Genomic DNA, 27,224 nt, shown 5'->3' with positions numbered 1-27,224 from the left:
GCAATACGTGTTACCAATAGCTTCATAGAGACGTGAGCAATACATGTTACCAATAGCTTCATAGAGACGTGAGCAATACGTGTTACCAATAGCTTCATAGAGACGTGAGCAATACACATTACCAATAGCTTAATGGAGACATGAAGAATACGTGTTACCAATAGCTTCATAGAGACGTGAGCAATACGTGTTACCAATAGCTTCATAGAGACGTGAGCGATACGAGTTACCAATAGCTTCATAGAGACGTGAGCAATACGTGTTACCAATAGCTTCATAGAGATGTGAGCAATCGGTGTCACCAATAGTTCTTCATTACTGTTGTTTATTTTCTTTAGATTAAAGGAGAGGTGTCATGGCCATTTCCACTGATCATAATTCCATTGTTGAGGTATACTAAAATAGAAAAATACTGCAATTTTCCAAACTCACATTGGTTTCGCATACAGCCTCTCTGTAAAGTATGTGTATTCAGCAGTATTCACTTTCTCCACTAAACTGCTCGATTAAGCTGTGTGTGTGGATTGGTCAATTTAGACCAATCAGCGGGGGCTTAACGTAACGGCTCCGCGGACGTAACGTAACGGCTCCACGGATTGGCCCATTTAGTTCCGGGTACGTTCTTTCGAAAGCACCTACCCGGACCTAAATGGACCCGTACCCGGAAGAATTAAATGACGATGACGTCATGATGACGTTTCACCAACGAGGAGTTTTGGGGAGGTATTTTCTGTTTTAGAGTTTTACTCGCTACAGGGTGTACTTTGAGGGTTTTGACTCTGCACACCGTTTCCGTGCAGAAAAACCTTCATAACACACAAGGGGACGGGTAATAATCGGAAAAGCATGACATGGGACCTTTAAACAAATCTCCAGTAAAAGTGGGAAGCAAGATGAGAAGATTAGTTTGAATGAAAATTGTTAATAACTTTCTTTTCTGAGGATAACATGTAAAACAGTTGTGTGAATATATCATTTGATTATTGTGTATGTACTAAAACATTGTGTAGTGTGCTGGTTTGAGATGTTATAATAAAGAGACTCACTGGGGCTGATTTGGCTCTGTAGCTGCCCAGCAGAGAAGAATCTAAAGCGACAAAGACAAGTAGAAACATTGATAAAGACAGAACACTGCTTATGGACTGAATAACGTCTACAGTACTTCATTTGAACAGGAAATTATTGCACCATTATTATACTATGACAAGTCAGAGAGCATCGTATTATTGCTAGCTGAACATCACATCCATATAAAAGTGCAATAACAATTAATAAATGCAGTCCATTATTCATTTTTAAAGACTTCATCTCAGTCTGAATGGCACACAGTTATTCCTGCAGCAAGTACACCATGGCTTTAGGTACTTAGGTATATAATAGTACATGCTTTAGTTTTGTTGTATGTGAGCGTGTAGCGTACCGCTGTGATCAGCTGTGAAGCTAACGGAGCGTCGCTGCATGCTGTCTCTCTGTGAGGAGGAAGGAGTTCCCATCAGAGACGCACTGCTGCTACGAGAGACCTGAGAAGACACAAGAAAACAAGATGATGTCAAACAAAATCATAAACTCAATGTTGTAGATTAAATAGGAACTGTTATTCTTTTGGGAGGTTTCCCTTTCCTGTAGTGTGTTGGCTTTTAAGTAGAGACACTACATACTGATATACACCTGAACATCAGCAGGAGAGGACTCTTTTAAGTAGAGACACTACATACTGATATACACCTGAACATCAGCAGGAGAGAACTCTTTAAAGTAGAGACACTACATACTGATATACACCTGAACATCAGCAGGAGAGGACTCTTTAAAGTAGAGATACTACATGCTGATATACACCTGAACATCAGCAGGAGAGGACTCTTTAAAGTAGAGATACTACATGCTGATATACACCTGAACATCAGCAGGAGAGGACTCTTTAAAGTAGAGACACTACATACTGATATACACCTGAACATCAGCAGGAGAGGACTCTTTAAAGTAGAGACACTACATACTGATATACACCTGAACATCAGCTGGAGAGGACTCTTTAAAGTAGAGACACTACATACTGATATACACCTGAACATCAGCAGGAGAGGACTCTTTAAAGTAGAGACACTACATACTGATATACACCTGAACATCAGCTGGAGAGGACTCTTTAAAGTAGAGACACTACATACTGATATACACCTGAACATCAGCACGTGAGGACTCTTTAAAGTAGAGACGCTGCATACTGATATACACCTGAACATCAGCATTAGGGCATAGTGCACTAATAAGCAAGATGTATTTTTTCGATATTTCACTTTTAAGCATCATCCTGATATAAAGGATATGACATTTGCTATATTGCATAAATGAAATCAAATAAATACATTAAAAACACATTCACTAATGGCTTGTCATTTCTTCTGTGCAGAATAAAGGAGAAGCTGCCAAAGCAAACCACTGTCTGTCATCTCAACCCAACATAATTCCCTAAAAAGATCCCAATAAGGCACAAAGAAAAGAAAGAGCATTTCACAGAATAATAATCACCTGTCTCAAAGCTTCCAGGTTGGGACTGAGTTTCCCTTTCCACAAACAAACCGGCTGTGATAATGCATTCAGCATGGGGCTAAGCTACTTCATTAGGTATCTATTTGTTAATTGCAGCTTGACTCTCAATTACTGGGGTTAATTGTCGACACAAGATTCCCCCGGGAAAACCAGAGGGGGAACAATACCCTCCTTCTATTCAATAAAACACCCGTTGTATTGTTGTAAGTGCCATTCATGTGTGTGATAAACACAAAGAACTCTACACTTAATCGTTTGCTTTTAAACCCACACATTAGTGGATTTTGATATTCATACCTCAGGATTCGATTTGATGTAAATGAAGGAGGGGGATGTTGTTGTTGTCCATCAACGGCATATTCCCCACGGCTGTGTGATCAGAAAATCACTCCCTCTTATATGCTAATGTCTCATAGCAGTGATACGACCATAATTAAAACGTTAACAAATGACTGTGTGTAGCCTCCATGCAGGATGTGAGCTATGAAAGCACAGTGAAGCCCCTCAGTGGGGATGACAGGCCGTATTACACGTGCACACAGCGAAACACTTTAATGACGTCAAAATCCATTAACAGCTCAGGTAGAAAGATTAACAGCGCTCTCTTATTATGCCCTTCACTTAATCTGCCCACTAGATTATGGAAAAAAATTAGGAATCTCCCACTGAGGTTTGAACTACATCACTTCAGGATCCCATTAGTTCTAACCCCTGTCTGCTGAACATCCTTTGTGCCTGTAGGGTAACAAGGGGTCAACAATGTGACACAAGGACATCAAATACACACTGTTTTCACACATACATGTAAATATATCTAATATATATATATTACCTTTTAAGTCATTTATTTTAAAGGTCCCCTATCACACTGTTTCTCATCAATATATCACAGGTCTCAGATATATACAGAGCCTGTCTCTGATTGGCTGAAACACCAAACAGATCATTGGAGCATTACCCATAATCCCCTCTGTTTCAGACCTGTTTCCAAAGTGCTGATTCTCTGTCTGTTACTTTAGATGAAAATAAGGAGCCCCTCCCCACGCCCCTCTGAGAGACATTTGGTTACAAAGAACTCAATGGAGCTCTAGAGGAGATTCAGGTGATAAGGGGGGGGGGGGGGGGTTACCTTGGTTGCTGATTGGCTAATGGTTACACAAGACAACACATCGTTATGACATCATAAAGTGGCCAAAATCTGATCAGCTCATTTTCAGACAGGTTTTTATAGAAATGGATCAAAAAGAGAGAGAATCTTTGTTCCTGAAACTTTCAGAGTCTCTTTCCACAGAGGGGACACATGTTGATGTAGAAGAGACATGGAGAAGAGGGGACACATGTTGATGTAGAAGAGACATGAAGAAGAGGGGACACATGTTGATGTAGACGAGACATGAAGAAGAGGGGACACATGTTGATGTAGAAGAGACATGGAGAAGAGGGGACACATGTTGATGGAGAAGAGACATGAAGAAGAGGGGACACATGTTGATGTAGAAGAGACATGAAGAAAAGGGGACACATGTTGATGTAGAAGAGGCATGAAGAAGAGGGGACACATGTTGATGTAGAAGAGACATGGAGAAGAGGGGACACATGTTGATGGAGAAGAGACATGAAGAAGAGGGGACACATGTTGATGTAGAAGAGACATGAAGAAAAGGGGACACATGTTGATGTAGAAGAGGCATGAAGAAGAGGGGACACATGTTGATGTAGAAGAGACATGAAGAAGAGGGGACACATGTTGATGCAGAAGAGACATGAAGAAGAGGGGACACATGTTGATGTAGAAGAGACATGAAGAAGAGGGGACACATGTTGATGTAGAAGAGACATGAAGAAGAGGGGACACATGTTGATGTAGAAGAGACATGGAGAAGAGGGGACACATGTTGATGAAGAAGAGACATGAAGAAGAGGGGACACATGTTGATGTAGAAGAGACATGGAGAAGAGGGGACACATGCTGATGTAGAAGAGACATGAAGAAGAGGGGACACATGTTGATGCAGAAGAGACATGAAGAAGAGGGTACACATGTTGATGTAGAAGAGACATGAAGAAGAGGGGACACATGTTGATGTAGAAGAGACATGAAGAAGAGGGGACACATGTTGATGCAGAAGAGACATGAAGAAGAGGGGACCCATGTTGATGCAGAAGAGACATGGAGAAGAGGGGACACATGTTGATGTAGAAGAGACATGAAGAAGAGGGGACCCATGTTGATGCAGAAGAGACATGAAGAAGAGGGGACACATGTTGATGTAGAAGAGACATGAAGAAGAGGGGACACATGTTGATGCAGAAGAGACATGAAGAAGAGGGGACCCATGTTGATGCAGAAGAGACATGGAGAAGAGGGGACACATGTTGATGTAGAAGAGACATGAAGAAGGGGGGACACATGTTGATGTAGAAGAGACATGAAGAAGAGGGGAGACATGTTGATGTAGAAGAGACATGAAGAAGAGGGGACACATGTTGATGTAGAAGAGACATGAAGAAGAGGGGACACATGTTGATGAAGAAGAGACATGAAGAAGAGGGGACACATGTTGATGTAGAAGAGACATGGAGAAGAGGGGACACATGCTGATGTAGAAGAGACATGAAGAAGAGGGGACACATGTTGATGTAGAGGAGACATGAAGAAGAGGGGACACATGTTGATGTAGAAGAGACATGAAGAAGAGGGGACACATGTTGATGTAGAAGAGACATGAAGAAGAGGGGACACATGTTGATGTAGAAGAGACATGAAGAAGAGGGGACACATGTTGATGTAGAAGAGACATGAAGAAGAGGGGACACATGTTGATGCAGAAGAGACATGAAGAAGAGGGGACCCATGTTGATGCAGAAGAGACATGAAGAAGAGGGGACACATGTTGATGCAGAAGAGACATGGAGAAGAGGGGACACATGTTGATGTAGAAGAGACATGAAGAAGAGGGGACCCATGTTGATGCAGAAGAGACATGAAGAAGAGGGGACACATGTTGATGTAGAAGAGACATGAAGAAGAGGGGACACATGTTGATGTAGAAGAGACATGAAGAAGAGGGGACACATGTTGATGTAGAAGAGACATGAAGAAGAGGGGACACATGTTGATGTAGAAGAGACATGGAGAAGAGGGGACCCATGTTGATGTAGAAGAGACATGGAGAAGAGGGGACACATGTTGATGTAGAAGAGACATGGAGAAGAGGGGACCCATGTTGATGTAGAAGAGACATGGAGAAGAGGGGACACATGTTGATGTAGAAGAGACATGAAGAAGGGGGGACACATGTTGATGTAGAAGAGACATGAAGAAGAGGGGAGACATGTTGATGTAGAAGAGACATGAAGAAGAGGGGACACATGTTGATGTAGAAGAGACATGAAGAAGAGGGGACACATGTTGATGTAGAAGAGACATGAAGAAGAGGGGACACATGTTGATGTAGAAGAGACATGAAGAAGAGGGGACACATGTTGATGTAGAAGAGACATGGAGAAGAGGGGACACATGTTGATGTAGAAGGACATGAAGAAGAGGATTTTGTTTTGTATGTTTAATTGTGTTCATTTCTAGTCTGTGTGAATCCGTCCTGTTTTTCATGTTTACCCTGTTGCTGTTTAAACTACTGAATTTCCCCACGGGGATTAATCAATTATCTTCTCTTTTTTGCTATATAAACAAATAAAGATTGAGTGTATGTAACGTTACGGACCAGGAATGGCGGCAGGCTCTCCGTCTCCTTCCTGAAGCGATGAGGACCCAGCTGCAGGTGTCCGAGTCTCTGCCTGTTTTCCTCCGACAGCTGGCACATCCTGCGGTGGGTGTAAGGGGACAGCGCTCGGGTCCTCGAGGAGACGGTGGGCTGCTGGTAGTCTGCAGAAGCTCCCGGAGAAGTGGGTTTTCTTTCCTTCTTGTTTTTCTGAGGACTTGGGACAGAGTGAGTTGAAGAAGGGGAGCGTCTAGGAGGTGAGGACGGTGCACAGTTTGTGGTTCTGGCCTCAACATGTAGCCTTTCCTTGCCTCCTTTCAAAGAGATAACGTTTGCATCTTCTTCTGCTGAAAAAAGCCGCGTGGAGGGCGAACACTTCTTCTGTCGGGATGGGGTTAGAGACGGCCTCACTGGAGAGAGGCGGCAGGTCTGAGGCTGTTAGGACAGAATATGAGAGAGAGAAATAACATTGTTTATAACAGGGTCTATGCAGGAATCCTGAAGTCAGATGTAATTCCTTTTAAGACCCTTCCCATACATGTTAAGACCTCATCTCCACTTGGAGTTCTAACCGGTTACCTTGGCGACACACTTTACCTCACATTGACTATATACAGTATTGATTGTCCTTCCTCCTTATCTTCCAACCATTTGGACGCAGACTTGCATTTCCCCATAACGATGTTGCTTAGCAACCGGCGTAAACGGACCTCCGCGTGCTATCAAGCAGTGACCGTGCGATGTCCTGTTCAGATGACGTCAAATCCAACGGGATGCCATAAATAAAGTACACAGAATCACACTACACACCTACGCAATGATTACATTCAGGCAGACTGTAGAATACAACCTCTTTGGACCATTTATAGACTTATTGAAAACAAGCTACAAAATGTAATACCTTGGAAAATGCCTTTAATGCTTTTTAATAGCCTTCATTTTCGCTACTTTTAAGACTTTTTAAGACCCCGCGGCGACCCTGCATATGTTCCTAAATGTCAAACTAGCCTCAGAGGTCTCACACAGATCTTTTAATGGCTCATAACATTTGTCTCAGCAGATTAGATTTCTATGCAGGCCACAATGATGTTTCTGTCAGTAGTGGAAGAAGATCAATTACTAAAATTAAATAACTAATACTACAATGTCAAAATACTCCATTAAAAGTACAAGTACTGCATTGAAAATGGTACCTAAATAAAATTTTCTTTACTTAAAATGGGAACACTTACTTTTAGTATTACGATTCAAAGACCAAAATATTTAAAATAAATGTAAATATTTAAAAGGAAAAGCAGCAAATCTCTTATTTGAGAAGTTAGAAATGCAAAATGTTTTACATGAAAGAATAACTTAAACAATTAGCAAAAATGCTGCTATTTAATTTATCACAACTCACTCAGTGGGTTAGGTGCTTGAATATAACGTTGGATAGTTTATCTGACTGCAAAGCATCATATTTTCTAATTCCTTCATGTTTTGTGTTTACAAATCTAAATTGATAGAGTGGAAAACAAATGCAGTCGAGTAAACGTGCAAAGTAAGTGGAACAGAAAGAAAAATACTCAAGTTAAGCTCAGTACTTGACTAAACGTACTTAGTTACTTTACCCCACTGGTTTCTTAACACATGCATCGGCCATTTGAACAATTAGAGTACGGCAGCTCCTCTCTCTCCTCGGACAGAGCCATTAAAGCATTCTCTAAATCATTCAGCTTCAGCGGTACAACAACAGCAGCCGTGGAGACAAGCTCTGCAGAATCACTTCAATAAGTCTAATGGCCACTAACATCATTCTGCAAGGCAATATCCCACTTCCTGCGGGTAATGCCAACCACGGATAAATAAGTTAAGATAAAATGTTAATTGCATTTGACGGCCGTCTCCAGTCTAATATGATAAAGAGGAATTACCTGGCTGTAAGAAAAGATCATCTGAATGCTAATTAGGGAAATCACACAACATTCAAACTATTTTTGAAGAGAAACTAAATGATGAATAAATCCTCGTCGGGGTATGCCATTTGAGATTTGTCTGATTTAATCAAATTAAGCAAAGTGTTCTCTCCCACCCCCACATATAACACCGTCTCCATCTTCTTCCAGCTCTCTTCCTGCCACCTGCTGATCAGCGCTTTGAGCTAAATGCTAACTTCAAGATGCTAAACAATGTTAACATGCTGACCCTAAGGAGGTGTAATATTCCCCATGATCACATTCTTAGTTTATTTTTAACATGATTGAATTTATTAATAAGCACCATAGGCTGGTGGAAATGCCATTAGTTTTGCAGGTAATTGGTCAAAAACCAAAGTATCCTATAAAATGTAATGTGAAAAATAATTTCTTCTGAGGGGGTCGAGTGTTTGTGTCAAATAACAATAATGTTTTGAGTCATTATGATGCATCATGTGGGCACAATGAATATGGATAACACTGGACTCTGTTCCCTCTAAAACAGTGTTTCTCAAACTTTTTCATACCAAGGACCACTTGACCAATAAAAAAACACCTAACTCCACAAATATCCCAAAACACATCGTTTTTCTAGAACAGATTACAAATTTCCTGAAAATGGTACAAACAAGTGGCAACATGTGATGAAGTTGTTGCGCTGAAACTTAAGCTCGCTCCATTGCGGAGATATTCCCGCGAGAGTGCGGAAAACTTAAATTGATTTATGTATTTCAAATGTGAAATGTTACCAATATACTCACGGACCACTAGGGGGCGCTCACGGACCACCAGTGGTCCGCGGACCACACTTTGAGAAGCACTAGAAGGTCGGCACCATGGTCTAAAACCCAAACTAAAGCAAACATGTTTTTCTTTTGGTATGAGACCCTCAGATCAGGGGTTTTACAATGTGTACAGTAGGGCTATTCAATTAGTTTGGAATGGGGCCGGTTGATGAAAATGATCCAAAGCAAGGGGCCGGGAAAAAGATGGCTTGAAATATGAGCTTCAGATACGGTAGATACTACAACAGCATAGTGGAGTGCATATGTTGTGTTTAATTCAATCAAACAACATAGCCCCAAGGCCTTTAGAGATCTAAATGGCAAGTTCAGAACTCAGTAGGCCGACATGTGAAGCTCATTTAACCATCAACATCATTTCATTTGATTTAATTTAGGTGAAATTATCTAACCGTTCACGCAGAGATGCAATAAATGACAGTTTGTCCCTACAGTAGCTAGTAGGTGGGTTCGAAACCCGAGCCCGCCGAAGTCTTCAGGCAATGTCTTCCCCTCACTCTCTAAATGTAACGCCCTCTCTGGAATAAAGGCACTCTCGCCCAAAATAAATCTTTCAAAATAAATACAAATTAGATTACTTTTTAACATTATACTCAAAGGGCCAGTAAATATCATCCCGGGGCCGGGTTTGGCCCGCGGGCCGCCAATTGACTAGCCCTGCTGTACACTTTGTAAAGTCCCCTGATACAAATGCTTTATTTGGGATATATGGCAACATAAATACAGTGTAATTGTTTAATTGATTAAATGAATGTACAAAACATTGCAGAAATCATTCCAGGAGAATAAGTGAAATGGAAGATGTAACATGCTGGTGGCACAAAAAGCAAAGGGAACACTAAAGGATTAATGTTGAATCCTTCGGGAACCCTGACCGCCTTTACATGATATCACGGTAATCCATCTGACAATTGTTCATATATTTAAGTCTGGCCCAAAGTGGAGGGCTGAAAGATTAGAGCACCAGAAGATCTGCATAAACCCAGTGTATTTTCATCTCTACAGTTTCAGAGGAGTTGTAGAAGTAGCTCTCACTCTAAATGTCTATAAAAAGCAGGACAGGTCTGTCAGCTGGGCGGGGAGGCAGTCTGTGAAATGCCTGTGCTGAGGAGCCATTAGGAGAGAGAAAATGGAGAAATTGTACTGTCTGACAGCCACAGCGGTGCTCTGATCGAGACATCCCCCCGAGGGGCCGGGAGAACACTCTGACAATCTGCCTCGCTGTCAATGACATCCCATTTAAACAAATAGCTAAGCTCAGGTTACCGCACCTGGGAAATGCATGCTACTGCTTTGTGCACAACATGCCAACCGCTGTGTGATAGATCATATGTTCTGAACAGGACTGTTTGGGAACGATCTCCATTCTCACAAAGTAAGACTCTTATTTAGTTTACTATTCGCCCCTTTTAACAGTTTTAATCTGATAATATTACTTTCTGCACACATTACACAACATGTCACTTGTTAGATGCTTTTAACCAAAGCGACTAACATACCGTACTCAATACTGTGGAAAATCCCCACAGGAGCACTTTGGGGTGAAGTGTCTCAGGGACACAACGACATGCTGACTGCAGTGGGGTTTGAACCTTTGACCCCCTGATCCCAACACCAACGCACTACCCACTGCACCACACGCCATGAATGGAGAGTTAAAGATGGGGGTTCAGTTGAATAAGGATTATTTTAATTATCAATGAATCTGCCAGTGAATTTCTTCCATGTCCTTTTTGTCTGACTGACAGTAAATATTCACATCAGAGGAGGCGTAAAAACAAGAAACTGTTTTGTTATATAATAAAAAAAACAATTTCTCATCTCTTGAAATAGTTAATCGAGTGATCATATAAAAACAACTCTATACTGAAGACTGCAACTGTGTTTGAGATCATGTCATTAAAAACCACTTAGCAGTTACCGTACGTTGAAAAGAAGTAATAAAACGAAGAGAGAAAGGATTCTGTAAATTCTTCCAGATGTGATTTTCCGCAGAGAAAGGACACGGTGGCAGAGAGGCAGGTCACCCTCGTCTCGGGTAGTTAATGTAAAAAGCTGACGGACTGCTTCTGTGACAAACATTGTGCAAACTCGCAGCTAGTGGGAGATGTGAGAGAAGCCTCGCTATCAGCATCACAGATCTGCCTCTCCGTAATTACATTCACAAGGAGAGCACAGATACCCTTGAAACACTGCCAGTATGGATAGATAGATGCAGTAGCCATGGCAACAATACAAGGTGGGTATGTATGGTGGGAAACAGCGATATCTCTCATTAGAGCCCCCCGGAGACGAGTCCTCACTCATCGAGCTTTGGCCAACACTCCATGTGTTCAGATGTGAGGCGTTTTGAAACGACATGATAACACACTGTGTCCTGGACTCAAGGGGGGTAGATTAGAACTGTTTACATTTAGACAAAGCCGGTCCTACAGGGCAGGAAAACCAAAAGTACAACACACAGCAACTTGTCTTCCTCAAAGTGTTTTATAAATCCACTAGACATAAAGAAGATCAATCAAAAGCAGACAACGGGACAACAAACTAGAAAAACTGTCAGCAGCGTATTTCTGTTTCTCTATGTGTGTGTGTGTGTGTGTGTGTGTGTGTGTGTGTGTGTGTATGTGTGTGTGTGTGTGTGTGTGTGTGTGTGTGTGTGTGTGTGTGTGTGTGTGTGTGTGTGTGTGTGTGTGTAGGATGACTGTTCATCAGTATCCAAATCTCGGTAAGTCTTTCTTGAAAAATATATATTTCAAACTGTATCGTAGAAAAAGAGTCTCGTCCTCCGTAATACATGTTTTCCCCACACTTAGTGTCAGGCACACACCTTTGCTATATAATAAAAACACACACTCACAGGTGAGGCAGGCCGGCTGTCTCCCCCCTCACTCTCCTCTATGACGGATGTCGTGGCGAACTCCACTTTGGGGGAGATTCCCTAAGGGGGAGAGACGGACGATAGAAACAAACGACACCTTTAACAGGAAGATGGAGACAAACACACACATAACAACTCTGCTCCCAATACCAATTTACAGTGGCACATCTTGCAATCTTCGCCTGCCGTTACATAAACAAATTGAGAAAAGAGAAAGGCTCCAGTGATGTTTAAATAATATGGCATTTAGAAAGAGACATCTAAATTGCTATGTAGGCCTCAAACACAAACACATAAAAGCAATGTTGAGGGGAAGGGTGTTAGGAGACATTTAAATATGCCAGCGAGTGCCTCTGAGGACGAGGGGAGGATGGAACGCCACCCACAGCCACGCAGAGATGAAGGAAAGGAAGAGAAAGAGATGATATAAGAAGAGGAGGAGGGAAAGTGACAAGATGAAGAATGAGTGAGAAGAGTTCTTTGTTTAGTTTCCTCTGTCTGCGTCGCAAAGTGAGGCAACAGCTCCATATGGAAATCGCTGTTTTCTGAATAAATGATTTCACTTTGCCGAAGACAAGGCAGCACTTTTGAGTTGGTTGTCTTGGTAGTGTACGTTCCTGTCACGTGAGCCAAGGGAGGCTGTGGCTCACTGGGAAGTGTCCTGGACTTCGAATCAGGGGGTAGCGAGTTCAAACCCCACTGCAGTCGGCATGTCGTTGTGTCCCTGAAGACACTTCACCCCAAATTGCCTCTGTGGCGTCTAACCAGTGACATGTTATGATGTAATGTAACAAAGATTATTGTAAATGGCTACTGCCTGAGATCGAATCCTGTGGTTGTATTAAATGTTCCAACTGTCTTAGGGAATACAGCTTTTAGATGCGCAGCTAATTTGGAGCAGTCTGCAAAAGGAATGGAAGTTGAGCAGTTTGGTTCCATTACATGTTTTTAAATCAAGGATAGATGCTATCCAATCGGAAACTGTTCTGTAAATGCTACTAGCTATACAAACTGTGGTCAATGTAAATATGCCGTATGAGGTCCTCTTTGTTTTTCTGTCATGTTTGTGTTCATGTTGGAACCTACTTGCAGCAGGTCAGCATTGAAAAAGAGGTCAATGATCTCAATGGGTTTTCACCTGAATAAATAAAGGTTTTGAATTGAATTGAGAAGGAGACTCACAATCTTCTCCTGTCTATGAAGGACACATGTAAATCAAATCAGGTATTATTTACAAAGCACATTTTAAAAACGATTTTTGGTCGAGCCAAAGTGCCGTACATGCAAATAATAAATAACACATTACTACAATTGCAAACAGAAGACAATAAATTACAACAGCAAATATAAAAATCAAACACAGGGAAATGTCATGAGTCGTGCTCCGCTCTGACTAGAAGGCCAGGGAGAAGAAGTGAGTTGTAAGAGATGTAACATCAGATCACACTCTGAGCACTATGGGGGGGTCGCTGTGACACGCGAACAACGTTTAGATATCAACTGACATCCTTTTCATCTCAGGTACCTTTGCAAACATGTGATGATACTCTGCATTTTAACAAACCGCTATAGTAATATTTTGGTCTTAACCCTGAGGCGGGCAGATAGTGGCCGACCCCTCCCACCCTGGACACAAACTGTTCACCCCCCTCCCCTCTGGCAGGAGGCTGCGCTCCATCAGGACCAAAACCTCTCTCCACCTGAACAGTTTCGTCCCCTCCGCTACTGGCCTCTTAAACAAGGCCCGGCCCCCCCGCTGACACAACGCAGACTCTATATGCATTACATGAATGCACACAATGTTCATACTGCTTACTGCACATATTTCATAGTTGATATCCTATAATTCATTCATAGCTTTCTATTTCCATTTAAATTACTGCTTTATTTTATTGCTATTAAACTATATTTTATTACGGTGTCCTTGTCTGCACCACGACACCAAGTCAAACTCCTCGTCTGTGTGAACCTACCTGGTGATACACCTGATTCTGATTCAATGAAATGTATTCTTCTCTCCAGGACAAGTTTGAGTAGACATTAGGAGGCTGCAGCACAGAAACAGAGATGAGCTGCACCGCTCTGATTGGACAGAATATCACGGGTCATGATTAATGATATGTTAGCTGAAGCCGTATTAGAAGGCAAAACCAGAGATGGTCCTTTATTTGCATTTGTTTTGAACATTTAATGAGATGTTTCACCACACATGATTTAGTTCATGTATCAGGGGTGTAAACAACAAGATTGATTTTGTTTGCACTTTCCATACATCTTTATTGTCCACCCTAAATTCTCGTTATTATACGATTTTTCAAACATACACATACAATATAAATTAATTTAAACAAATCCCTCCAATTTAGACACAGTAGTTTGTTATTGTGCCAAAGAGCAAACATTTACTTTACTTATTATGTTTTAAAATGGTGTTTCTATAGTGTGTTTACATATATATTTCCCATGGTACTCCTACAGGATATATAAAGGACTTTACAAATATAAAAAACAACATCCAATTAAAATGTATGCTTAATTACGCACTACTGAGTAAACTCTAAGGATTTGCAATAGTCGATGTAGGGTAAAATCCATTCGTCTAATTGGCTATTTCCTCTCTGAGCACACATGTGAGATCAATCATGTGATCACTTGAGAGCTGTTCTTGTGAAGTTACTTTTGCACTTTGCTGTTAGTAAAGTAAGTTACTGAATAAATAGGTATTATTGCTCACACTCTGCAAATAACTTGTTCACTCCTATGCAGAGAGGGCAAAAGTACACACATCCTTTACTCAAGTAGAAGTACAGATACTCGTGTTTAAAAATACTCTGGTAAAAGTAGAAGTACTGACTAAACTTCTTTACTCAAGTCAAAGTAAAGAGGCTTTGAAATGTACTTCAGTAAAAAGTACCCATAACTAGCAGCTGTTTTAAAGAGTACCTGACCTCCCTTTATATTAATAGAACAATAATGTCATTGTTAGCTAATGAATGTTTCCATGGTGACCAACGGCAACATGACAACGTTTTCATTGGTCCCTCTTCTTTAGAGAAGACCAGGAAATGATGGATACACGAATCGTGTTCAAATCAATAGGCACGCAATGACTCTGAATAATAATGATCACGCCACCAAACACACATTCAGACTAAAGGAACCAGCCTGTTTGGAAAATGAGAGAAGTAGAAAGTACAGGTATTTGGGTTCAACCTGTAAGAAGTAGAAAGTACAGGTATTTGAGTTCAACATGTAAGAAGTAGAAAGTACAGGTATTTGAGTTCAACATGTAAGAAGTAGAAAGTACAGGTATTTGGGTTCAACATGTAAGAAGTAGAAAGTACAGGTATTTGAGTTCAACATGTAAGAAGTAGAAAGTACAGGTATTTGAGTTCAACATGTAAGAAGTAGAAAGTACAGGTATTTGAGTTCAACATGTAAGAAGTAGAAAGTACAGGTATTTGTGTTCAACATGTAAGAAGTAGAAAGTACAGGTATTTGTGTTCAACATGTGAGAAGTAGAAAGTACAGATATTTGAGTTCAACATGTAAGAAGTAGAAAGTACAGGTATTTGTGTTCAACATGTAAGAAGTAGAAAGTACAGGTATTTGAGTTCAACATGTAAGAAGTAGAAAGTACAGGTATTTGAGTTCAACATGTAAGAAGTAGAAAGTACAGGTATTTGAGTTCAACATGTAAGAAGTAGAAAGTACAGGTATTTGTGTTCAACATGTAAGAAGTAGAAAGTACAGGTATTTGAGTTCAACATGTAAGAAGTAGAAAGTACAGGTATTTGGGTTCAACATGTAAGAAGTAGAAAGTACAGGTATTTGAGTTCAACATGTAAGAAGTAGAAAGTACAGGTATTGGAGTTCAACATGTAAGAAGTAGAAAGTACAGGTATTTGAGTTCAACATGTAAGAAGTAGAAAGTACAGGTATTGGAGTTCAACATGTAAGAAGTAGAAAGTACAGGTATTTGGGTTCAACATGTAAGAAGTAGAAAGTACAGGTATTAGAGTTCAACATGTAAGAAGTAGAAAGTACAGGTATTTGGGTTCAACATGTAAGAAGTCGAAAGTACAGGTATTTGGGTTCAACATGTAAGAAGTAGAAAGTACAGGTATTTGGGTTCAACATGTAAGAAGTAGAAAGTACAGGTATTTGGGTTCAACATGTAAGAAGTCGAAAGTACAGGTATTTGGGTTCAACATGTAAGAAGTAGAAAGTACAGGTATTTGTGTTCAACATGTAAGAAGTAGAAAGTACAGGTATTTGAGTTCAACAGGTAAGAAGTAGAAAGTACAGGTATTTGAGTTCAACATGTGAGAAGTAGAAAGTACAGGTATTTGAGTTCAACATGTAAGAAGTAGAAAGTACAGGTATTTGTGTTCAACATGTAAGAAGTAGAAGTACAGGTATTTGTGTTCAACATGTAAGAAGTAGAAAGTACAGGTATTTGAGTTCAACATGTAAGAAGTAGAAAGTACAGGTATTTGTGTTCAACATGTAAGAAGTAGAAAGTACAGGTATTTGTGTTCAACATGTGAGAAGTAGAAAGTACAGGTATTTGAGTTCAACATGTGAGAAGTAGAAAGTACAGGTATTTGGGTTCAACATGTGAGAAGTAGAAAGTACAGGTATTTGAGTTCAACATGTAAGAAGTAGAAGTACAGGTATTTGTGTTCAACATGTAAGAAGTAGAAAGTACAGGTATTTGTGTTCAACATGTAAGAAGTAGAAAGTACAGGTATTTGAGTTCAACATGTAAGAAGTAGAAAGTACAGGTATTTGGGTTCAACATGTGAGAAGTAGAAAGTACAGGTATTTGAGTTCAACATGTAAGAAGTAGAAGTACAGGTATTTGTGTTCAACATGTAAGAAGTAGAAAGTACAGGTATTTGTGTTCAACATGTAAGAAGTAGAAAGTACAGGTATTTGGGTTCAACATGTGAGAAGTAGAAAGTACAGGTATTTGGGTTCAACATGTGAGAAGTAGAAAGTACAGGTATTTGTGTTCAACATGTAAGAAGTAGAAAGTACAGGTATTTGGGTTCAACATGTGAGAAGTAGAAAGTACAGGTATTTGTGTTCAAAATGTAAGAAGTAGAAGTAAAAGTAATAAGTAGTGGAGTAAAGTACTGATACCAGAAACATGTACTTCAGTGCAGTAATGCAGTATTTGTACTCCACTACTTCCCACCTCTGCTGCTATGGTGCGTCTTTAGAGCTTTGTTACTTGTAATATTTACAAGTTAGTAAGTTAGAACATTGGTGCAGGTCAGGGTGAAGAAATAAACAACATACATAAAGGAATTGATGGAAAGTAGCCTACAGGAAAGGAGGAGGATCTCCTCATCAGTGTCTCTCTCTCCGAAGCTCCTTCTCCCGGATAAAGGAAGTCTCTGCTGCTCTCCTTCATCGTAGCTAACACCTCACCCTCTAAACAACATGCAAAGACAAACAGTAAACATACACACAACCCAAGTTAGAGAAGCAGTTTTTGCCGAGTAATGAATACATACAGTTGGGACTGATAACTCCCATATGGCGTCATCAGAAAGCATACCTGGAGGCACCAACTGAATCAGCTCAAAAGATGTTGTGTCAGCTAAGAGGAAGGAAAGCACAAACAGACTGTAAGCTAATGATCAGTATCACAGCTAATGGCCTATAAGCTTACATAGCAGAGTATTCAGGACTAAGAGATGAGGAGGCAAATCCCAGATGGCCGTTTACCTTCCAGGAGGTCAGCTACATCAGCAGGGTCAACAACGCCGGGGAAAGTCTGGTAGAACAGAGTAAGGACAAAGAAATCAATAATGATAACAAGATGAGGCAGACGGCTCCAACTTTCTGGGGCAAAGTAGCCTTTTTATCAGGACTTCGGGCAGTAATTGGAGGCAAGTTTTAATGCTAACGTTTAAAAAATAAGACAATAAAAGAATGAAAAACAACAGAATGAAAAACAACAGCTAGGATGGTAATTTACTGACTCTTTAGTGAATCAAATGATAGGGTTGACTATTGGAGCACTCACAAAACAGTTACACAGTATTGTGGACAATGACTAAGTGCGTAATGGAAAATAACAGTCAAGTAAGTTCAGAAAAACACACACATTAATGCAGCCTGCAAACTTATAAATACATTAAATCCGAAGAAAGAAAAGTACGCTCATGTGGCACAAAAACAATATCCAGCATTTAAGACGATCTCTTGTCTTACATCACAATATCGAGATAGCACTAGGGCTGCTCAATTAATCGTATTTTAATCGCGATTACGATTAAGGCTTGCAACGATTACGAAAACAACGTAATCGAAATAAAACGATAATTTTTTTTATTATTATTATTACTTTTTTTTTTTTTTTTTATAATTTTTTTTTTTTCGGTTTTTCAGTTGAACTATACTTAAAGTTCAGGGTAATCAACTTTTAAAAACATACTGTTCAAAAAAATGTTCTCCAATAAATGGATGTTTTCAAAGTCAATGAATAATTGCATTTAATAATCGCAATTACAATTATTGACCCAAATGATCGAGATTAGGATTTTTGCCATAATCGAGCAGCCCTATATTTAAGCAATAGCTCACGACAGGCCGTGGTATATGCTCATTATATCACAGCTAAGGGGCGTGGTTCGGCCCGACGCGAACTGCAGGCAGTTTGCTTTTCAGCCCAATGGTATACTGTTTTTCTCAGACGCGGAGGGATACTGACTTGTTGTGAAAAGTAACTTACAATTCTACCCGTGGTATACGCTCAGTATATCACGGCTAAGAACCAATCAGATTGCTTGATTTGACTTGTCCGTTTTATAAAGTACTATTGATATGTTGCCCAGGTCTAGCCACAGACATGGTCATTCGACATGTTGTGCATAGTGATTGAGGCGGCATGAAACTCTTACCTTCTCAAATACCATTTTGTGGTGGAAGCGTAAAGGGAAGACAGGCGGCACACAGGGCGTCTTCCTGTACTGGCCCATGATGCACACACTGAGGTAGATATCTTTGTATTTAGTCAGGAGCACTCCTGGACATGTGACCTGCACACAGACAGTGTAAACAAGTGACTACAGTTACAGATGTCTAGTCATATTCTTTTTCCGGGGTGTCTTTCTGCCTTTTGACAAAAATAGCCTATCCCTCTGTGAGCTATAGCAACACTTTGAGAGTTAAACATGTTGAAACAAATCAGCTAAAGAGCCCCAGGAGTGCTTTGAAGAATCAATATCAGAAGGAGAAGGAGTAGGAGGGAAATAAATGAAGATTAATTGCTTAAATATAAAAGTGGAAATAAGACCAGATCAGCTTTGTACCATAATGATTCACATTTTAGGACATATTACAAAGTGGTTGTTACTGTAATGTGTTTTACTGACATTTTAACCTGCTGGCTCAATATCTATGACCAGGGTTAAAGGCAAAAAACATTGTATGTGTATTTATTTACTTTTGTTTAGTTATTTTACTCATGTGCAATGGATGATAAAGGCTGCTGCTACTGTAACAGATAGCTATAACAAACCCAAAAAGGACCACATCATTGAAGCCAGGGAAAGCTTTTATTTTGGGGGGAAGTATTTTGTAATTCAACTAGTAAAGAAAAAAACTAACATACATAGCTATTAAACAGTAGTGCAAAAATAAAAATAAAAGTCCTGCATTCAAAATATTACTTGAATAAAATTACAAAAGTATTGAAATCAAAATATACTTAAAGTAAAAGTAAAAGTACTCCTTAAGTGTAATGGCCTATTTCAGAATCGTATATATATTGAGTTACTATTATGGTAATGTATGTGTTTTCATCACAACTGGTAAATGTTAGCTAATTTGAACAATTTCATTTACTGCTGCTGGATATCTTAACTTATAAATATATGTCAACTATTATTTAATAATTTATTTAGATTTTGTATTAGCTGATAAACCTAAAAGGTGACTATTAACAAAGTAAAAAGGACATATTGGCCTCTAAAATGTAGTGGAGTTGAAGTAAATATTAGCAAAAATTGAGAATACTCAGGTAAAGTACAAGTATTTTAAAATGTACTGAAGTACTTGAGTAAATGTACCTAGTTACTTTACACCACTGCTAAATCACAGCAAGCTCTATTATATTCAGGAATATTTAGTATAAAACATTCAACGACATTTAATCACATGTTGAGTGACAGCCGTTGGTGACCGTTAGCTAGCTGGTTAGGGAACGTTAAGGAAAGGGAAGAGGATGTAACGTTAAGCTCGTTAGCTCAGTAGCTAACAGCGCAGTTGTTGTAGTATCGTAGTAAAGCAGCAGACGCACTTACTTTGTGAATGTCCAGGTATACGGTGCATTTCAGAGCCTTTCTGTACACTTTAGAGGGGGAAAGCTTCTTCTTTCTCGAAGCCATTCATCCAACTTTTCAAAGTTCGTTGTCATAGCTGCCAAACAGCAACAGTGTCAGAGCCTATGGTCAGAGCGAGCGGATGTGAGGCCATGTGACCAAGAGGAGACCAATCAGAAGCTCTCTCTGCCACGCACGTTCAAAGACACTCATAAACAATAACATCTGCCTCCAACATTTAAACATTTGATTTCATTTTAAAGTGACCTGAAAACAGTGAATGCTTTGAAACTCTCTTTAAAGTTAAAGCATTTAATTATCATTCAACATGTGCACATGCAAACAATGCAACAACTATAAAGATAGCCATCTTCAGTGGTGTAAAGTAACTAAGTACATTTACTCAAGTACTGTACTTAAGTACAATTTGGATGTACTTTACTTGAGTATTTCAATTGAATGTTACTGTGTACTTCTACTCCACTACATTTATGTAATACCTTTAGTTACTTCACAGATGTGGATGAATGATGTGAAATCTAATCAAGTGTTAAATCAGACTTTAGTTCCACCTGGAGTAAATCCACAAGCTACCCTGCAGTATACAAAGTCATTCAGACTAGCTGCACCTTTACCAGCTTTGAGAACACTTTCATGATCAATCATTATAAAACATATCATATCTATTATTCTGAAATGGACCAATCTGCACAATGACTACTTTTACTGTCTTTCACTATATTTTGATGATAATACTTTTCTACTTTCACTTGAGGAACATTTTGAATACAGGACTTTTACTGGAACAGAGTATTCCTACACTCTGGTACTTCTACTTTTACTCAAGTACAAGATCTGAGTACTTCTACTTTTACTCAAGTACAAGATATAAGTACTTCTACTTTTACTCAAGTACAAGACCTGAGTACTTCTACTTTTACTCAAGTACAATATCTGAGTACTTCTACTTTTACTCAAGTACAAGACCTGAGTACTTCTACTTTTACTCAAGTACAAGATATAAGTAGTTCTACTTTTACTCAAGTACAAGACCTGAGTACTTCTACTTTTACTCAAGTACAATATCTGAGTACTTCTACTTTTACTCAAGTACAAGACCTGAGTACTTCTACTTTTACTCAAGTACAAGATATAAGTAGTTCTACTTTTACTCAAGTACAAGACCTGAGTACTTCTACTTTTACTCAAGTACAAGATCTGAGTACTTCTACTTTTACTCAAGTACAAGATCTGAGTACTTCTACTTTTACTCAAGTACAAGATATGAGTACTTCTCCCACCTCTGGTAACAACACAACTATAAAGATAGCCATGTTATGTGAATACTGTACGTCTCATTTACATAAAGTCATTACAGTAACTACAAGGAGATTTGAACTAGTTATGAAACCTAATCTATATGACCTACATAAGCTAAGCAAAGTTGCTTTGTATATACAGTATATAGTTTATATACCTATGCATTGAAACATAGTTATTTGTAATGCCTGTCCAAGTCCAACTCTCCTTAATATCAGATTATATGATTGAAGTCACGCAGACTAAAAAAGCCCAATAAAAATAATTAGAAGCAGGAGATTTTTCTTTAGGTACTTTAATTTTGAAGTAGGATTTTTCGTTTATTGCTCATACTGGTGCACCAAAGACAAAAAGTAAAGAATTGAATGAGAATACAAATAAAAAAAAACAGGTACAACATTGCATTTAAGTGTTTAATGACTTCTTATAATAAATAACAACAGAGATAATAACACCAAGCTAAAGTCAGTAACAGCAGGGAAGCATGCACTTATTCACAATTCTATAAACAAAAAAAGGGTCTGCTGCAGAAAGGCCTCAGATGGGCTTTAGATGGGATCCAGTCCGTCCTCCCTTGGCATTCAATAAGTCCACATTTTACAGTCCCTTAACAACCCGAGAGGAAACTCGTTCCCCTTTTAGTCCTGCAGTACCACTCATCCCACTGTTTATAGCCAGGGAGATGTGGAGCTTCTAAAGGCAATGAAGTGTGAAGGATCCTCCTGCTACGGTGCTCTGCGTTTTATTCATGCTCAGTCCGTGTCCTTAGGTCCGTTAGTCTAGTGTCGGACACCCTGGCTCTTCTCCTTCTCTCTCTCTCTCTCTGCGTCTCGACCCAAACCATTTCCCTTATTGTTACTGTCGCCTGTCGCTGAAATCCCCTCAGCACTGCGGACAGAAAACACATCAATATGAGACGGTAGGGTTCAGTTTCAGCGAACCAGAACGAATTAAAATGTCCTATTTGGGTAATTTATTTCATTTCATATTCATTTTTTTCAGGATGTCTAACTGTTTTACCTTTGAATGTGAGTTGGTCTGTTGTCCTTGATGTGGTTGTTGAGTTTGTAGTAATCCAGGAAGGTTCGAGCCACATTCCTTCCCAGTTTTGTGTCTGAGGACGGGTTGTTAAAGCAAATATCTTTGGAGAAGTTGTTTCAGTGTGCAGCTTATAACTTCATTGTTTGGTTTACTTTCACACATATGTTTTTAGCTCAACATTTTTTTTAGGACTAGGTATCGCTCAAGATGAACAGAGAACACAGGAGACAGACATCAGACACTCCTTGCATGGCCACGTAGCACCTCCACGCAGGCTCCGATCCAGAGCCAGTTTTGTGCAGACAGTCCGGCCCCTCCAGACAACCAAACAAGCAGCAAGGACCAACATCTGGGAAGATGAATGGTAAAGAAATGACACACCAGCTCTTGAATGGCTGGACAGAGGAATCACACCAACGGAAAGCCTCGCTCGTGGCCACGACCTTTGCTGGACAACCTGGAAGTCACTTAATAGACTGTGTGTGGAACAGAGGAGGTGCAAAGCACTGATTAAAGTGTGGAACTACACCACAGAAGACACGAGCAGCTGTGGATCAGTGCAGACAATGTCCCACCTACTGGAATGTGCCGATGCCCCCCGGTGCAGTCCAGAAGACCTGGCAGAACCTCCCCCATCATCTGTGGCCTGTGCCCGGTACTGGCAGAACGACATCTGAGATTGCTACGGACTCGAAGAAGAAGAAGAAGACTACATTCCCAGAAACCTGCAGGTCCGCTGTAACTCTTACGGCCCGTCCACACAGCGGCGTGCATTTACTTTGAATGGGGCGACGTCAGTTTTTGCCGAACTGCATTGTGGGAAGCGACGTGGAGCGTTGCTGGCGTGGCTCGCTGCAAAAGTTGAGCAATGTTCAACTTTTGACGCCTCGGCAGAAGCGTCAGCCAATCAAATCATATGCCAGTACAAGCTCTAGCCAATCAAACCGCTGCTTGTGTGTCAGGGACGGGAGATTCATGTGATTGGTTGTTGGTCGAGTTTCAGACACGCCCGCCGGCAAGCTTCAACGCACGCCTCTGTGTGGACGGGCCGTTACTACTTTTAAATCCAGGCTGAAGACTTTTCTTTTTGCCGATGCTTTTAATTGAAACTGAGCGGTTGTGTTTCGTTTTTGGTTAATGAACATTTGGGGCTAGTAACGCCAGGGGGTCAGTGTCTGGGGACTCTGTCCTGGCTGGTTTCCTCTGTGTGTGCTGCTCGGGACGTACCATACAAGCACACAGCTCATGTTGGGAGAAACCTTAAAGAAAGGCACCAGTAAAGTGGAACTTCTGTGTGAACTATTCATATCTTAAACTGCACTGTAACTTTTTATTCATGTACCACTTTTGAATAAAAATTCATGTTTATTTTCTTTTAATGTTTCTTTTATTATCTTTTCTTTTTAATGTCTGTTTTTAAATGCCTTTGTCTGAATGTCTTTCATTTTTGTAAAGCACCTTGAATTTCCTTGTGTTGAAAGGTGTTATATAAATAAACTTGCCTTCCCAGCACCAAACAGCAGGTAGATAGAGTGAGAGATTATCTAGTGAAACATAGTGAGGATATAAGAGCCAGCTTTTGACCCCAGGACTAAACATTGGATTTATATTATTCATATAGACAGAAAACACGTCCCAAATGAAATGCTATTGTTGCTCTGTGTCACCTGGATGTGTTTAACATAAAGTCATATTTTAGAAAAATCTCATCTGTCAACACATCCAGTAAACTACAGTAAATAACTAGCAATTGGAGAAATGTGGAGTGTAAATCTTAAAGGTAAAACACATTACAGATCTGATTTAAGCGAGGCTAAATCAACAGCAGTTCACTCCCATCAGCCGAATGCATGATGGTGGTATGAATCACACACAAGCAATTACTTATAGGCCTTATTTAAATGCAGAGGTGAGAGCACAAATCATCCCGCTGCACAATTGTCTCTCAATAAATCAGGGACAATATCAATAACTTCTCTGCTTCTATGAAACAGCTGAGCGTCCATGAGTGCTGTTGCTAAGCCTGAGATCATTAAGCCAACAAGGGCAAGAAGTGATTACAATCAGGGTCAGATAATGAAGAAGTAGAGCAAACAATTAGCCCAGCCACCAAAAAAGAGGATATACCAAAGATTATTAAAGAGGAACGATGTCGCTAGCAGAAGTCAATGTTAGCGACATAGCATCGATATCAGCTGCCAATCAATCATCAATCCAGCTTCTTAGATACATGTCCATCATCCTCTATGGATACAGAATGCACATTAATATAGATCCCAACACAAAACAAGCTCGAGGCATTGATGTTGAGCTTCCTCCTTCCATCATCAGGCGTGATGGAGCAACACGGAGACATAATCTGTCACTTACCCCCCCGTCATTACCTTGTTGATACTCAGATATGGCCTGCTGGACTATCAATCTGTCACCAACGTGTGATTGAAACCACTGTCATACAGGGAACAAAATATGGAGATTTTCGGTCGTTTTTATCGTTTACTTTCCCATTTTTTCGTAATGATTGAAAGACGACCCGTGTTACATAAATCCTCGGTGCAATGAAGGTGAAAATCTATTGTTCAAAGCCTGTAAAGTAAACCATCAATCCAACACTGAAACGAGACTTAAACTAAACGTATTATGTTAACAGATTTCACATGAATGTATTAGGTTGGTTGAAAGCAATAATATTAAGTTGAACCTATTTCAAATTAATATTATTGCTTTCAACCAACCTAATACAGTTACTCCGGGCTTTAGTTTTTCATACCACACACATATACACACCTACTGTTGGGAAAATAGTGAATGTATTCCAATATCAGTGTTAGAGCCACAAAGTTATTATTTAGATTCATAATTTGATAAATGATTTAATGATGGAAAATGATTTGTGTTGCCATGGTGAATATGTTTTGATGAAGTGATTGTTTAATTTTATATCGTAAATATGATCTGTTTACGTGTACCTTTCGGTGTGTATTTAAGTGAGGTAATTGAAGACAGCCGGCGTGCTCGGAGACCTGATGAGACGGGGAGCGGAACAGTTTTTTGACCGCAAATTGCCTACAGAAACTAGTGTTGCAAATTGGACTGCAAACAAAGTATAGTTTAGTTTATATAGGAAAGCATACCGTCGAAATATTATTTAAAGATTTGTTATTTTGAGACTATTTAAGTCAATACTTTTTTGTTAATAAATTACATTCTTTTTGAGTGAAAACCTTCGGCTGCTTATTGTTTTGGATTGCGTGTCGTCAACCCCGCTCTATAGTGGCAAGAGGAAACCCTTGATACCATGACAACAAGTCAAAACACTGCGTAAGAAAGAGACACACACCGTTTGGATCACCGGAAAAGAGGGACACACCGGAGCTGAGAGACTGGGCCGGTCGTGAGTAAATAAATGGAATAAATGCGTATACTCATTGAATGGAATGTCGGACGTGTTAAAGTCTAAAAGGAAATCATAACGGCGATGATAACATGATAACAAAGGCATCCCAACTGGAGCTGTGAACATGACAGGATGTGTGATTACCTAGAAGAGCATCAGGACTGTTTGAGGCATATGATAGCTATGTGATTAACATGATGATTCAGCCTCTATGGAGAGAGACATATGACAAGCATGATCATTTCTGACGTGGAGCTAATCTGAAGTAAACATTGAATACTGCTTTCTATTCCTCCATCTTGTGACTGTGGAACTCCCTCTCTTGGATATCAGCATGTGAAGGACACTGTTCAGGAACTAGTTGATGCTCTGTATGTGATGACTCCTTCCATTCTGGAGAGGATCACAGATACATGGATCCTGAGATTTAAGCTCAAGACGGTGAGATTTTTCAAACACCCAATCACACAAACTCAAGGGTGTTCCCAGTAAGAATAAGGAATGTAAATATGCAGACCAGCCTCTCCGTAGAAAGTCTGAGACCTTGGCCTTTAAGAGAGTTGTTTTGTGTATTTTGGGGAGTCTGCAGGACTGCATTCTTCACCCGGCAGGCTGATAGCGATGCTCTCCACACGACTCCAGAATCTATATGTACACCCCATCTGGCTGTCTGTCTGTGTGTGTGTGTGTGTGTGTGTGTGTGTGTGTGTGTGTGTGTGTGTGTGTGTGTGTGTGTGTGTGTGTGTGTGTGTGTGTGTGTGTGTAGTAAGCATGGACCACACAGTCTGTCTCATTAGAGCTAGCTGATGATACTGATTAGATGAGACTGAGATGAAACTGCAGATGAACAAACTAAGGTTACGTCCTTCTGAATCTTGCTTTTATGGTAATTTTAATGCGTAATAGTTTTAAACAAGACAGCAAGTCTGGAAGCCTCGCAGGCAGGAAAGCTTTGCTTTGAGCGTAATGGTAACAGCGTGCTGTCTCATAAAGACAAGGCTTGCATGCAGATGTTTGGCCAGTATAATGTTTTACCAAGTTTACCAGTTAGTTTGGTGTTATATCCGATATGCTGGTGACCCTGACTTTTGATCTACAATTTGTTTTATATAATGTTACACATATTATAATATTGCCAAAAATCTATCTCTATCTCTTTTTCTACACTTTCCTACAGCTACGGTTAAAGACTCCAAATACATCATATGTTGAGTGT

At 39.9% G+C, this 27,224-nt stretch overlaps 2 protein-coding genes across 3 annotated transcripts in view; both read right to left on the bottom strand.

Moving 5' to 3' along the window:
* Positions 1 to 20,379, bottom strand: part of spata6 (spermatogenesis associated 6) — a 35,171-nt gene extending 14,792 nt beyond the window's left edge. Inside the window, exons 1-9 of one of the 2 annotated variants that reach the window (XM_079679003.1) lie at positions 20,233 to 20,379; positions 18,829 to 18,966; positions 17,651 to 17,699; positions 17,481 to 17,522; positions 17,247 to 17,353; positions 11,891 to 11,971; positions 6,279 to 6,710; positions 1,421 to 1,520; positions 1,047 to 1,087 (exon numbers count right to left, since the gene is read on the bottom strand). In XM_079679003.1, coding sequence (XP_079535129.1) covers positions 1,047 to 1,087; positions 1,421 to 1,520; positions 6,279 to 6,710; positions 11,891 to 11,971; positions 17,247 to 17,353; positions 17,481 to 17,522; positions 17,651 to 17,699; positions 18,829 to 18,966; positions 20,233 to 20,316 — 1,074 coding nt within the window. In that variant the 5' untranslated portion in view covers positions 20,317 to 20,379. The remainder of the gene's footprint in view (positions 1 to 1,046; positions 1,088 to 1,420; positions 1,521 to 6,278; positions 6,711 to 11,890; positions 11,972 to 17,246; positions 17,354 to 17,480; positions 17,523 to 17,650; positions 17,700 to 18,828; positions 18,967 to 20,232) is intronic. The other variant, XM_079679004.1, reaches the window with a different exon arrangement.
* Positions 20,380 to 21,856: 1,477 nt separating this feature from the next.
* The window catches only part of agbl4 (AGBL carboxypeptidase 4), a 420,169-nt gene continuing 414,801 nt past the window's right edge, over positions 21,857 to 27,224 (bottom strand). Inside the window, exons 12-13 of the mRNA XM_079651018.1 lie at positions 22,591 to 22,684; positions 21,857 to 22,458 (exon numbers count right to left, since the gene is read on the bottom strand). Coding sequence (XP_079507144.1) covers positions 22,350 to 22,458; positions 22,591 to 22,684 — 203 coding nt within the window. The 3' untranslated portion in view covers positions 21,857 to 22,349. The remainder of the gene's footprint in view (positions 22,459 to 22,590; positions 22,685 to 27,224) is intronic.

The sequence above is a fragment of the Notothenia rossii genome (assembly GCF_949606895.1).
Source record: "Notothenia rossii genome assembly, chromosome: 1".
In the NCBI taxonomy this organism is placed as follows: Eukaryota; Metazoa; Chordata; class Actinopteri; order Perciformes; family Nototheniidae; genus Notothenia; species Notothenia rossii.
The sequence above is the reverse complement of the archived record's forward strand: the minus strand, read 5'-3'. Positions and strand labels throughout refer to the sequence as shown.